Genomic DNA, 12,740 nt, shown 5'->3' with positions numbered 1-12,740 from the left:
GGGGTGATTTCTCGCTTTCTGTCTCTGTCTCTCTGTCTGGAGAGCGCACGTGCCCTATAAAAACTCTCCAAAAACAAAAAAAATAAAGCCCTCCTCGCTGCAGGTGCCTGCCAGTGCTGCCACCAGAGGTGAGACGTGGAAACACGCTCCCAAGGCTTTCCGCATCCAATCTGAAAAAAGTTTCCTCGGGACTTTTTTTTTTTTTGAAAGAAATTTTTGCTATAGGCTGCATATGCTTGCTGAAGAGAGAGAAACAGACAGAAAGCAAGAAATCATCTCCCAGTGGGATGACCACAGTCCCTTCTCCTCCATTCTCCTCTTGGGATTTTGGGCGGGCACGCACACACAACCCGCATGAGTTTAAGCTGCCGGGTCCAGGGCTCGAACCACGGTTGACTGCGTGGGAGTCCAGCGATGTAACCAGTATGCCATCTGCTGATTCCATCCTTGGAACGCTATACATAATATTTAAATAATTAGTAGAAACACTCCTAGACCACCAGGGCACCAAGAAATACAGCGGAAGGCACGCAGGCCAGCTCCTCGGCTAAGGCACGACACGCCCCGACTGAGGGACATCACTCAGTCACTCCAAGCTCCGGTCCCGACAGAGGCTCTGGCGACTGAGTGAGAGTTCACAGAGAGCGAGGAGAACTGCCCCCAGGGTGACTCACGTGGACCAGCTCTCTGTCATCCCGCACAGAGTAAATGGCGAATCTCCTTCCCAGGGTGGTCTGCAGGCTGTCCTCCTCGCTGGCTGACAGCTCTGCATTCACCGTGAACGTCCCGATGAACCTGGGGACAGAGCAGGCACTCCCTGGGTCACAGGGCAGAGCAAGCGGGTATGCTCATTGTTTGAGAGTCAGGAAATAAAAGGCGGAGAGTGAACCGTGAGGCTGGCTTTCCTGTTTGGTCACACAAGACCCAACTGGGACTTCACCTCCTGGAGCAGCCTTCCTGGACCCGCAGCTGAGAACCCCCCCCGGCCCTTACCACTTGACCAGGCTGGAGAGGTAGTGGACGTCCACATCTCGAGGGGGCACTTTGGTGAAGCGGGCTGGGATGATGGAGAGGCCGATGGCACGCAGGTCTGGCTGGCAGCAGATGTTATTCCGATAGAAGCCGTTTGCCAGCAGGCACAGCAGGTGAACCTGCGGACACGGGCTGTGAGGGGGCGGGGAGGACAGCAGGGCCGTCTGCTGCCCAGGGAGGACCTTCTGCGGGTAGCACGTGCATGATATTTCTACATGTGAGAAAGCGAAATTACTGGAGGGGACCAGCAGCTGGCGTAATGGCTATGTCGTTGGACTCCCATGTAGTCAACAGTGGTTCGAGTCCCTGACCCAGCGGCTTAACTCCATGCCAGGCGCATGTGCGTGCACGCCCAAGATCCCAGGAAGAGAATGGAGAAACGATTATGGCGTTGCCATCCCCCCCGCCCCGGGGGGTGATTTCTCGCTTTCTGTCTCTGTCTCTCTGGGAACCGCACGCGCCCTATAGCAAAAACCTCTCCCAAAAAAAGAAAGTGAAATTACTTGCATCAGGCACTTAGCAAGACTTGGCCTTTTGCTGTTCCCCCTTTCCATATACTCATTCCTTCCAAGAAGTCATCACGTCTCAAAGCTTCAAGATGCAAACTTCCGGGAACCAGCAGTTAGCGTAATGGCTATGTCGCTGGACTCCCACGTAGTTGACCACGGTTTGCGTCCCGGACCCGGTGGCTTAAAACTCACGCCGGGCCCGTGTGCGTGCGTGCCCAAGATCCCGAGAGGAGAATGGAGGAGAAGGGATTGCGGCGTGACCATCCCTCCTGGGGGGTAATTTCTTGCTTTCTGTTTCTCTGTCTCTGTCTGTCTGGCGAGCGCACGCGCCCTATAGCAAAAACCTCTCCAAAAGAAAAGGAAAAAAAAAAAAAAGATACAAACTTCCCAGAGTCACTGGAAAATACGCCAGGTGTCTATGTGTGCATGCCTAAAACCACAAGAAGAAAATAAGAGAAGGAACTGTGGCGTGGACATCTCCCCCAGGAGGTGCTTTCTCAGTTTCCCTCTCTCTCTCTCTCTGTCTCTGTCTTTCTCTGGTGAGCGCATTGTGCCCAATAGCAAAAAAAAAAAAAAAAAAAAAAGAGAACAAAATGGAAAGGGAGTGCCATCTGGCCCTGCTACAGAGCAGACACTGTGCTGCAGTCTCGTCACACACGGTACCTGCTCAGCCAGGGGCTCCAGCACCGTGGGAACGCAATGCTTTGCAATGCTGGAACCTTGGGGAAGGTCCTGGGTTCACACCCCGAGGCCTCCTGTATGTGCTGGTGCACACGTGTGTCGTCCTCCCAGGGAGCTGTGGCTGCACAGGGGGAGGGGGGGTCGCAGTATGGGGGCCCTGTGAGGGGTGTGTCTTTCTCTCTCTCATGGAAGAAGTAAACATGATTTTTTTTTTGGGGGGGCGGTTTGCTATAGGACATGTGCACCTGCCAGAAAGGGACAGAGTGACAGAGAGAGGGAAAGTGCGTATACTACGATCCCTTCTCCTCCACTCTCCTATCGGGATCTGGGGGATGTAGGCACGTGTATCATTATTGTCAGGCCACCGGGTCCAGGACTCAAACCGCAGAGTCATCTGTGTGGGATCCAGCACCTTAAGCACCATGCCACCATCTGGCCCCCATAATAATTTTTAAAAATATATTTACTTAATCCTCACAACCAGCCTCCAAAGTAGACATCCCCCCACTTCACAGAAAAGGAAGCAGAGGCTCAGGGTAAATAGGAAACTTGCTAAGGGGGACCAGCAGTTAGCGTAATGGCTATGTCGCTGGACTCCCATATAGTCGACCACAGTTCAAGTCCCGGACCTGGCAGCTTAAACCCACACCGGGTGAGTGTGTGTACCCAAGATCCTGCAAAGAGAATGGAGGAAAAGGGATTGTAGCATGGCCATCCCCCCCGGGGGGTGATTTCTCGCTTTCTGTCTCACTGCCTCTGGTCTCTCTGTCTTTCTGGTGAGTGCCCTATAGCAAAAAAAAAAAAAAAAAACAAAAAAATCTCCCCGAGAGAAAGAAAAGGAACTTGCCAAGGTTGCAGGGTGAGTACCTGGGCCAGAAGAAAGCCGAGGCTGGGCTGACTGAGGGCCCCAGTTCTTTCCACCCAAGGACGCCGCCTTCCTGTCATCCTTGCCCTTACCTTGTGGGTGTCCTCATGGACTCCTTTCTTGAAACGCTTCATCATCCTCCGAAGATGTGCCTCAAACTCCATTTTTATCTTCTCACTGCAATGCACAGTGAGGGATCTGAGAGTGGGCTGGGAAACTGAAACCAGACCCCGCTCCCCCCGGGCAATTCCTCCTACGCCAAGACAGAAGTCGCTCTCCCCGTGTCCTGCACGAGGCTGAGTGACACAGACTCACCCGCCAGCCAGTGCTCCTCTGCAGCCCTCTCTGCTCGTTCTCACCTGCCACCCTCGCTTGGGACAGTCTCTACCCAGGCTACTGTCTGTCAACCAGTACCAAATTGCTGAAGCTCACTTCCTCCAGGAAGCCCTCTCGGAGTGTCCAACCTTCCAACCACTGACTCCCTCCCACTTTTACGTATCGCGTCATCGAGGAAAGTCAGGACGCGTTTTTGCATAGAAAAAGCATGTCGTGACTGTCCCAGCGACCTACTGGACTGACTCCTCGGTCACTTGTACAGTGCTGGTCTGGTAGAAACACCGCTGTCCTGCATATGTTCCCTGAGTCATCAAGAAAAGGTGGCACTTTTTTTGGGGGAGAGGTTTTTGCTACCGGGCGTGTGCTCGCCTGAAAGACAGCGAGAGACAGAGAGACAGGAAGCGAGAAATCACCCCCCAGGGGGGATGGCCACGCCGCAATCCCTTCTCCTCCATTCTCCTCTCGGGATCTTGGGCACGCACGCACACGCGCCCGGCGTGAGTTTTAAGCCACCGGGTCCGGGACTTGAACTGCGGTCAACTACATGGGAATCTAGCAACACCATAGCCATTATGCCATCTGTTGGTCCCGTTGCTTCTTGAAGGACTTCTCTCATCTTCCTCCTCTGTGCCTAATCACGTGCTGTGAGCAGCGGCATTCCCCCACGATTACCCGCCAGGCGCTGCGCTGTGTGCCTATGGGCCCTGGGGAGAGTGGGCACCACCTGAGTCCTGCTGCGGTGTGCCCCACGTACTGCCCGAATGACTTCTGAAATGCGACACCCTCTGAACCTCGGGCTCCTCACTGATGAAACCACTCTCTAAGGGTCAGGTAAGATAATGGACGGCCTTGGCACATAGGAGCCCCCTTCCCCCACCTCCTGCCCAGGCCGGAACACACACGTTTCTCATTCATGTTCTTTTTTTCAATTATTTTATTTAGATTTATCTGTTCATTCATTTATTTATTTCAATTTGACCAGAGAGGGAGAGAGAAAGAGAGAAAGCCGCCAGGTCCAGGACTCGAACCGCAGTTGGCCATGTGGGAGTCCACCACCCGTAACCACCAAGTCACCTGCTGGCCCCTCATTTATGTTCTTAAAGGTGACTCAAGGCTGGGAACCAGCAGTTAGCGTAATGGCTCTGTCGCTGGATTCCCAAGTAGTCGACTGCGGTTCGCGTCCTGCACCGGGTGGCTTAGACTCACACCGGGCGCATGTGCGTGCGTGCCCAAGATCCCGAGAGGAGAATGGAGGAGAAGGGATTGCGGCGTGACCATCCCCCCTTGGGGGGTGATTTCTCGCTTTCTGTCTGTCTGTATGTGTCTTTCTTTCTGGCAAGCGCACACACCCTATAGCAAAAAAAAAAAAAAAAAAAAACCTCTCCCCAAAAAAGTGACTCAAGGCTCTCTCTCCTGAGGTTCTTGGCCACTTCGAAAGTCCCAGGGCCCTAAGTGTGTGTCCACAGTTTCCTCTGAGGAGCAGCTGCTGCCCACCGTATGTGACAGGGAGCACCAGCCAGGGCCTCGGCTTACCTTCTTTCTCTTGTTCTGGCTTGCTCTGGCGTTTCGATCTCTATCTCCAGTGGCTTCACAGGCACAGCAGACTGGGAGGGGGCTGCACTTTCTCCCGCGTCACCGAGCATGGGCTCGTTAAGTTCTGTCAACAGTCATTTTAAACAATCAGTAACAACAACCAAACTACCAGCTACTGGACTGAACCAAATCAAGGTTCTGCTGGGCGGGAGCACATGAGCATGGGGGTGCGGTGGACGAGCTGGGAGACCGCTACCCCACTGCAACCCTCCTTGCGTTCCTGCGAGAACAGGCACTGCGCTAAGCGTCTTACGTGCCTGCCGCATTTAACCCACAAGAACGCAGACACAAAGTCTTCAGCCAAGAAAACTAAAGCCCTGAGGTAATAAGGTCATTTTTAGGTCATCGGAAAAGTCATGACATATTTTTCTATGCAAAGATGTGTCCTAACAGGAGCTGGCATATAGCGTAATGGTTACGCCACTAGACTCCCACACGGTCAACCATGGTTCGAATCCCGGACCTGGTGGTTTGAAACTCAGGCTGGGCAGGTGTGCATACATGCCTAAGATCTCAGGAGGAGAATGGAGAAGAAGTGATTGCGGCATGGCCGTACCCCCAGGGGGTGATTTCTCATTTTCCCTCTCACTGTCTCTGTCTCTCTGGCGAGTGTACGAACTCTAAGGCAAAAACCTCTTAAAAGAAAAAAAAAGTGCCATGACTTTTCTGATGACACAATAGATACAGACCCTGCTGTCAAAGAGCTGACATTCAAGCATGGTTTGTAGACACTTATTTTAAAAAAAAGGCCAAATAAGAACAATCTCATATTCCCAGTACTGCTATAATCACACTGAAATTTGCTTTGTACGGAGTCATGGTTTGAATATCTGTCTTTCACTCTGAATTGTACACTTGTATGTAACAAGGAACACCTCTTTCTTCATTTCTGGCCCCCCTACATTGCTTGTAAATACTAGATGAAATGAACCTGCTGAATTGAATCTAATTACAAGCTTCATTAACAAAAGCTTATTTATTTATTTACTTTTCTTTTTTTTGGAGAGGTTTTCGCTATAGGGCGTGCGCGCTCGCCAGACAGACAGAAAGAAACATAGAGACAGAAAGCGAGAAATCACCCCCCAAGGGGGATGACCCCACTGCAATCCCTTCCCCTCTAATCTCCTCTTGGGATTTTAAACACACACACATATGCATCTGGCGTGAGTTCCAAGCCACCAGGTCCGGGACTCAAACAGTGGTTGGCCCTGTGGGAGTGTCCAGCGACATAGCCATTACACTAACTGCTGGTTCCCTTATTTACTTACTTTTGAGAAATTTTTACTATATATGCATGCGCTCACTGGAGAGATAAGAGATAAAGAGACAGGAAGTGAGAAATCACCCCCCAAGGGGGATGACCCCACTGCAATCCCTTCCCCTCTAATCTCCTCTTGGGATTTTAAACACACACACATATGCATCTGGCGTGAGTTCCAAGCCACCAGGTCCAGGACTTGAACCACAGTTGAATAAGTGGGAGACCAGCTCCTTAACCACCATGCCACCTGCTGCTCCCAGCAAATGCTCTTTTATAAAAAGTTCTGAGCTTAAAGCCAGGACACCTCACTGTCAATAAACACACCTGATGCCAAGATCTTGGCTTCTACACAATAGTCCCTACTAAAACGAACCAGGAGGGCCAGCAGGCAGCATGGTGGTTAAGGTGCTGGACTCCCATATGGCTGACCCCAGTATGAGTCCTAGACCCAGTGACCTGAAACTCACGCTGGGGGCATGTGTATGCATACCCAAAATCCCAAAAGGAGAACAGATTTCAGCGTGGCCATCTCCCCGGGGGGTGTTTTCTCACTTTCCTTATCTCTGTCTCTCTGTTTCTCTCAGGTGAGCACATGTGCCCTACGACAAAAAACAAACAAGCAAGCAAACAAAAACTTTAAGGGAAAAAAGAACCAGAGCTCCTTGGAGGAAAAGGGAAAAAAAAAAAAAATAAAACGTAGTTTCAAGTTTATAGCAAGAAAAGTAAGGGTACAGGAGGATACAGTAGCCTCGCTAGCTTCAAACTGGGCTTCACTGGTAGAGGGACCATGTATGAGTAGGAACCTTTTTTTTTTTTAAGAGGTTTTTGCTATAGGGCGCGTGCGCTTGCCAGACAGAGAGAGACAGAGATAGAGAACGAGAAATCACCCCCCAGGGGGGATGGCCACGCCGCAATCCCTTCTCCTCCATTCTCCTCTCGGGATCTTGGGCACGCACGCACATGCACCTGGCGTGAGTTTAAGCCACCGGGTCCGGGACACGAACCGCGTTCAACTACGTGGGAGTCCAGCGACATAGTCATTACTCTAACTGCTGGTTCCAGTAGGAACCTTTTATTACAGGGAATAGGAGGGAAAAATCACCACCTACGGTGTATCGTTACCGAAAAAAGTCTACTCCAAATTCAAACAAGCCTTTAGACTTAGGTTTTGGTTTTTGAAAAAATGTTGCTACGTGGTGCGGGCAGTGCTCGGGAGAGAAACAGCGGGTAGAGAGAGAGCAAGTGAGACATCACCCCAGGAAGGATGGCCATTCTCCTGTCGGGATGTACAGGCCTCGACGGGCCTGCTCACGGCATGGAGGTTAACGCGGCTAGATCCCACACTGCCGAACGCGTGCAGTCGTGCATGCACATGTGCCCAAGATCCCAAAAGGAGGGAGTAATGGAGGAGAAGGGATTGTGGTGTGACCAGCCCTGATGGGGACTGCTTCTCTCTCTCTCTCTCTCTCTCTCTCTCTCTCTCTCTCTTCCTCCCTCCCTCCCTCCCTCCCTCTGCCTCTTTGTCTGCACTGAGTGCACGCACTCTGGCAAATTTAAGAGACAGAGAGAGAACAGGTTTTGCAAGTTGTCTGACCCGGGTTCAGTGACCACCAACACTGTCACTTACATGGTTGTACGAGCAAGTCACCAAATCTCTGAACTGTGCATTTTCCACGGGTAACATTCGCTAAGTACTGGGCGCTTTCTATGAGCTGTACAGAGTCTACATGCTTTTTTATTTTTTTGGAGAGGTGTTTGCTATAGGGCGCGTGCGCTCTCCAGAAAGACAGAGACAGAAAGACAGAAAGTGAGAAATCACCCCCCGGGGGGATGGCCACACTGCAATCCCTTCTCCTCCATTCTCCTCTTGGGATTTTGGGCACGCACGCACACGTGCCTGGTGTGAGTTTAAGCCACCAGGTCTGGGACTCAAACCGCGGTCGACTACACAGGAGTCCAGCGACATAGCCATGACGCCAACTGCTGGTCCCCACGCTAGGATGACTGTGGAAAAAAGAAAAACGTTTATGAATGGAATGGGCCTGTGTTTCTTCTGCTCACAGTAAACAGCAGCTGTTCCTGGGCTTCTTTTTAGCACGACGCTGCCTCTGTACTCAGACTCAATCTAGGCACGGTTGTCAGAGGACGAGAACACGCAGCCTCCTTCAGGAAGCTGGTCATGAACTTTTTCTTACGTCAAAGCAAACCCCCATCAGGGAACCAGCAGTTAGCGTAATGGCTATGTCGCTGGACTCCCACGTAGTCGACCGCGGTTCGTGTCCCAGACCCGGTGGCTTAAAACTCACGCCGGGCGCGTGTGCGTGCGTGCCCAAGATCCCGAGAGGAGAATGGAGGAGAAGGGATTGCGGCGTGACCATCCCCCCTGGGGGGTGATTTCTCGCTTTCTGTCTCTATGTCTCTCTCTGTCTGTCTGGCGAGCGCACGCGCCCTACAGTGAAAATCTCTCCAAAAAAAAAAAGCAAGCCCCCCATCACAGCCTTATCTTCGGTCTTGCTCATCTCAAAAGAAAACAACGAGACTGCAGTAAGTGACAGGCCCCAAGGAGGGTGGAACACAAAACAGACAGAAGCAAGTAGTTACGCAGGCAGAGACAGACAAGATGTTTCACCTTCGACCTCTTCCCAGTCGCCTTCACTGTCCTCGTCTTCACTGCTGCCTTTGTCCACGGTGGCCTCTCGCTTTGAATGGTGCACCTTCTTGACGTCGCTGGCAAAGTCCCTGTTACGGGATCACAGGAAGGAAGATGAGGAAGGCTCAGGCAGCCTAGTGTTAGAGTGGAGCTGATGGAATGGAAAAGACTCCTCCTGCCATGCAGCAAGAACTGGCTGTACCTGGGAACCAGCACTTAGCGTAATGGCTATGTTGCTGGACTCCCACGTAGTCGACTACGGTTCGCGTCCCGGACCCGGTAGCTTAAAACTCACGCCGGGCGCGTGTACGTGCGTGCCCAAGATCTCAAGAGGAGAATGGAGAAGGGATTATGGCATGACCATCCCCCCTGGGGGGTGATTTCTTCCTTTCTATCTCTATGTCTCTGTCTGTCTGGCGAGCACACGCGCCCTATTGCGAAAACTTTACCCCCCCCCCCCCCCCCCCGAAAAAATAAAAAAGAACTGGCTGCACCTACTTGATGAGAATTAGCGAGCTCGGAGCCTCATTTCCCCCACCAACATGAGTCCAAAGTCTCATCGAGACGTGCTGTGACCACAGTCTGATGAAACACCAGATGAGCAGTCGGAAGAGAAACGACACTAGGCCAGCAGGTGGCATGGCTGGACTTCCACACGGCCAACCATGGTTTGAGTCCTGGACCCAGCGGCTTGAAAATCACTCTAGGGGGCCAGCAGTTGGCATAATGTCTATGTCACTGGACTCCCATGTAGTCGACAGCAGTTCAAGTCCCGGACCCGGTGGCTTAAACTCACGCCAGGTGCATGTGCGTGCGTGCCCAAGATCCCGAGAGGAGAGTGGAGGAGAAGGGATTGCGGCGTGGCCATCCCCCCGGGGAGTGATTTCTCACTTTCTGTCTGTCTTTCTGGCGAGTGCATGCGCCTTGTAACAAAAAGAAAAAAAACAAAACAAAACAAAATCACTCTGGGTGCATGTGTGTGTATGCCCAAAGTCCTGAGCGGAGACTGGAGGAGAAGGGACTGCAGTGTGGCTACCCATCCTGGGAGCCCTCTGCAGGTGCACATGCACCCTATGGCCAAAAAAAAAAAAAAGAGAAACACCATTATTAACCTACAGCCTACTAGAGCTATGTGAAGGAAAACAGCTATGCTCAGAAAATATGGGAAAATTTAGAAGAAATTATGATAATAACATGAGTTAGAGAAGTACAAGGTGTGACATTTCTGGGTATACAGGTGAACTGGAGGCCAGGAAGGGAAGGGAATTCACACCTGCTGATGTGACGTTGAGAGAACTCCCAAAATGTTTGTTTTCCCACTTCGAGATGGAAAGGAACCTCACGTTGGCTAGAACTCTACAGTTGAGGTAAGTCGGCCCCGCCACAGAACACAGATGCCAAGCACTGCGCGGAGGAAGCCGGACCCCACGTGACCAACCGGGGCTCAAGGGCCTGCCTCCATGGTTTAAAAAAACACGCCAGGTGCACACGCATGTGCCAGGATCCTAACGGGGTGGAAAAAAGATTGCAGTTCTACCAGATTGCACTTCTTTCTCTTTTCCTCTTAGGCACGCAATGCACGTGTACCCCCTGGCAAAAAAGTTAAAAAAAAAAAAAAAGTTAAGAGGGGACGTGAATACGTATCTATGTCACAAATAATGACAGAAACGTAGATAACCAAGTGGCTAGAGAGCTGGCTAAGCAGAGGCTCAAGACTGTGTAATACGGTTCTGCAGATTCAGATTCGGAAGGTGTCTAGACAGCACTGAGTCACTCATAGCTTCTGTAAACTTCGACGCTTGGTATCAAGAGAGCCTGAGCTGAGATCCTAGCCCGGACATCGCGAATAAGCAGTCCTCAGTTTCTCATTCTAGTCTCTCCAGCCTCATGTTTCCCCTCCACGCCACAGTCGCACTAATTTCCCTTAGAATCAACGCAGAAACGTGGACGTGCTCTGGACCTGCCCACACCCTCTGCCAGGGGAGAGGGGAACAGGAACCCAGAGCGTCCCCGGGCAGCATCCTGGCCCACCCTGGTGCAGGCAGACACCTAGGAGACAGATTCGGCCAGTGAGGAGAGACGCCTGGCGGGCGGTAAGCTCAGAGGCACTCTAAGGACGGTCGGTCGAGGGGAGAAGAGACAGCCGCGGTGGGCGACCTGCGACGCCCTGCACTCCCACGTCCCCTCCGACGACCTGCTACTGCCTGGAGGGTTCCTTCTCTCCTACGCCGGGACTACAGGTTCCTGCAAGGCCAACACCGGGCCTGAGAACTGGTTTTTTTTTTTTTTGGGGGGGGAGAGATTTTCACTGTAGGGCACGTGCGCTCGCCAGACAGACAGAGAGAGACATAGAGACAGAAAGCGAGAAATCACTCCCCAGGGGGGATGGCCACGCCGCAATCCCTTCTCCTCCATTCTCCTCTCGGGATCTTGGGCACGCAGGCACATGCGCCCGGCGTGAGTTTTAAGCCACCGGGTCCGGGACACGAACCGCGGTCGACTACGTGGGAGTCCAGCGACATAGCCATTACGCTAACTGCTGGTTCCCGAGAACTGGTTCTGAAAGTACAGGAGCTTCTGCCCCTCTGCTCTTCCTCCTCCCGCACCCCTACCTTGTTAAAGAGGAGGGCGTGGCGCATTCACCACCTGTGCACCGTTCGCCGCATGTCGGTCTCAACGCTCATTCGCTGCAAAAATACTGGTTCTGGCTCTCCCCCCAAAAAAGGTCCTGCCCTGCTGGCTACCACAGGGCATATGAAGTAAGTCACGTGGCTCCAGGCGTCTGGGAGCTCATGAGGCAGCAGGCCTGGGAGTGCGGCACGGTCACAGGTCACTGTGATCCTAGGCAGGTGTGTTATACTCCTCATCAACACTATGGGGGTTTGGAGGAGGACGGGGGAGCCTCGGTGAAGACTATAGAGTAGGTGGTTTTTGATGTGCATCGCCGAGGCAGAAGATGCATTGCAGGTAGAAGGAGGAATATGAGCCCGCGCCAAGTGAGTGATGAGAAGTCCAGGTAGGCAGGAGGAAAATGTCCCTGAGGAGTGTGGAATGGGAGAAAGCTGGCATGGCGGGGCAACGTTTTGTAAATATCTACTGTCCTTGGGGAGTGGAAAAGGTCCTAGCCCAAGAGTCAGAAGATGCATTCTCCTCCTGGTCTTGGCACTCTTTAGCTGTGTAACTATTACATCATCGGAAAAGTCATCATGTATTTTTCTATACTTTTCTATGCAAAAATGTATCATGACTTATCTGATGCCCCAAAAGGATAAATCACTTCCTATTTTTTTTTTTTTTTCCAGAGATTTTTGCTATAAGGTGAGTATTCTTCCTGGAGAGACAGAGAAACAGAAATTGAGAAATCATACCCCAAGCCACAGTCCCTTCTCCTCCATTCTCCTCTTGGGATTTTGGGCATGCATGTACATGCGCCCAGCATGAGTTTTAAGCTGCTGGGTCTGGGACTCGAACCACAGTCAACCATATGGGAGTCCAGTGCCTTAACCCTTACGCCACCTGCTGGCCCCCAGAATAAATCAACTGAGCTCTGTTTAGAAAAGTTTAAAGACCCCATCTTTTCACAGATCCTAGAGAGAGGCAGAAAGAGTGGGTTTTATCATCCACACGTCTCTAATGGGAACAGTCACCAGCTGGCCCAAGGCTTGCAGCCACCTCACCTGACATCTTCTTCATCACTGAAGGCTTCATCCTTCACGACCTTCGGGCGTTCAGATTTAACAGCCGCCCTGGCCACTTTCTTTTTTGTTGGACCATCTGCTGAGCCCCCTGGATCACTGGGGCCTCTCTTCCTCT

At 51.9% G+C, this 12,740-nt stretch overlaps 1 protein-coding gene across 1 annotated transcript in view; it reads right to left on the bottom strand.

The window, feature by feature from the left end:
- The window catches only part of XPC (XPC complex subunit, DNA damage recognition and repair factor), a gene marked incomplete at its 5' end in the record, with an annotated part of 40,633 nt that extends 27,893 nt beyond the window's left edge, over nucleotides 1–12,740 (bottom strand). The window contains 6 exon segments of the mRNA XM_014592485.1: nucleotides 675–795; nucleotides 994–1,151; nucleotides 3,180–3,264; nucleotides 4,957–5,080; nucleotides 8,907–9,016; nucleotides 12,605–12,740. Of these exon segments, the coding sequence (XP_014447971.1) occupies nucleotides 675–795; nucleotides 994–1,151; nucleotides 3,180–3,264; nucleotides 4,957–5,080; nucleotides 8,907–9,016; nucleotides 12,605–12,740 (734 nt within the window).

Source organism: Tupaia chinensis, unplaced genomic scaffold (assembly GCF_000334495.1).
Source record: "Tupaia chinensis unplaced genomic scaffold, TupChi_1.0 Scaffold000704_1, whole genome shotgun sequence".
Classification (NCBI taxonomy): Eukaryota; Metazoa; Chordata; class Mammalia; order Scandentia; family Tupaiidae; genus Tupaia; species Tupaia belangeri.
This window is presented reverse-complemented; position numbering and strand designations above follow the sequence as displayed.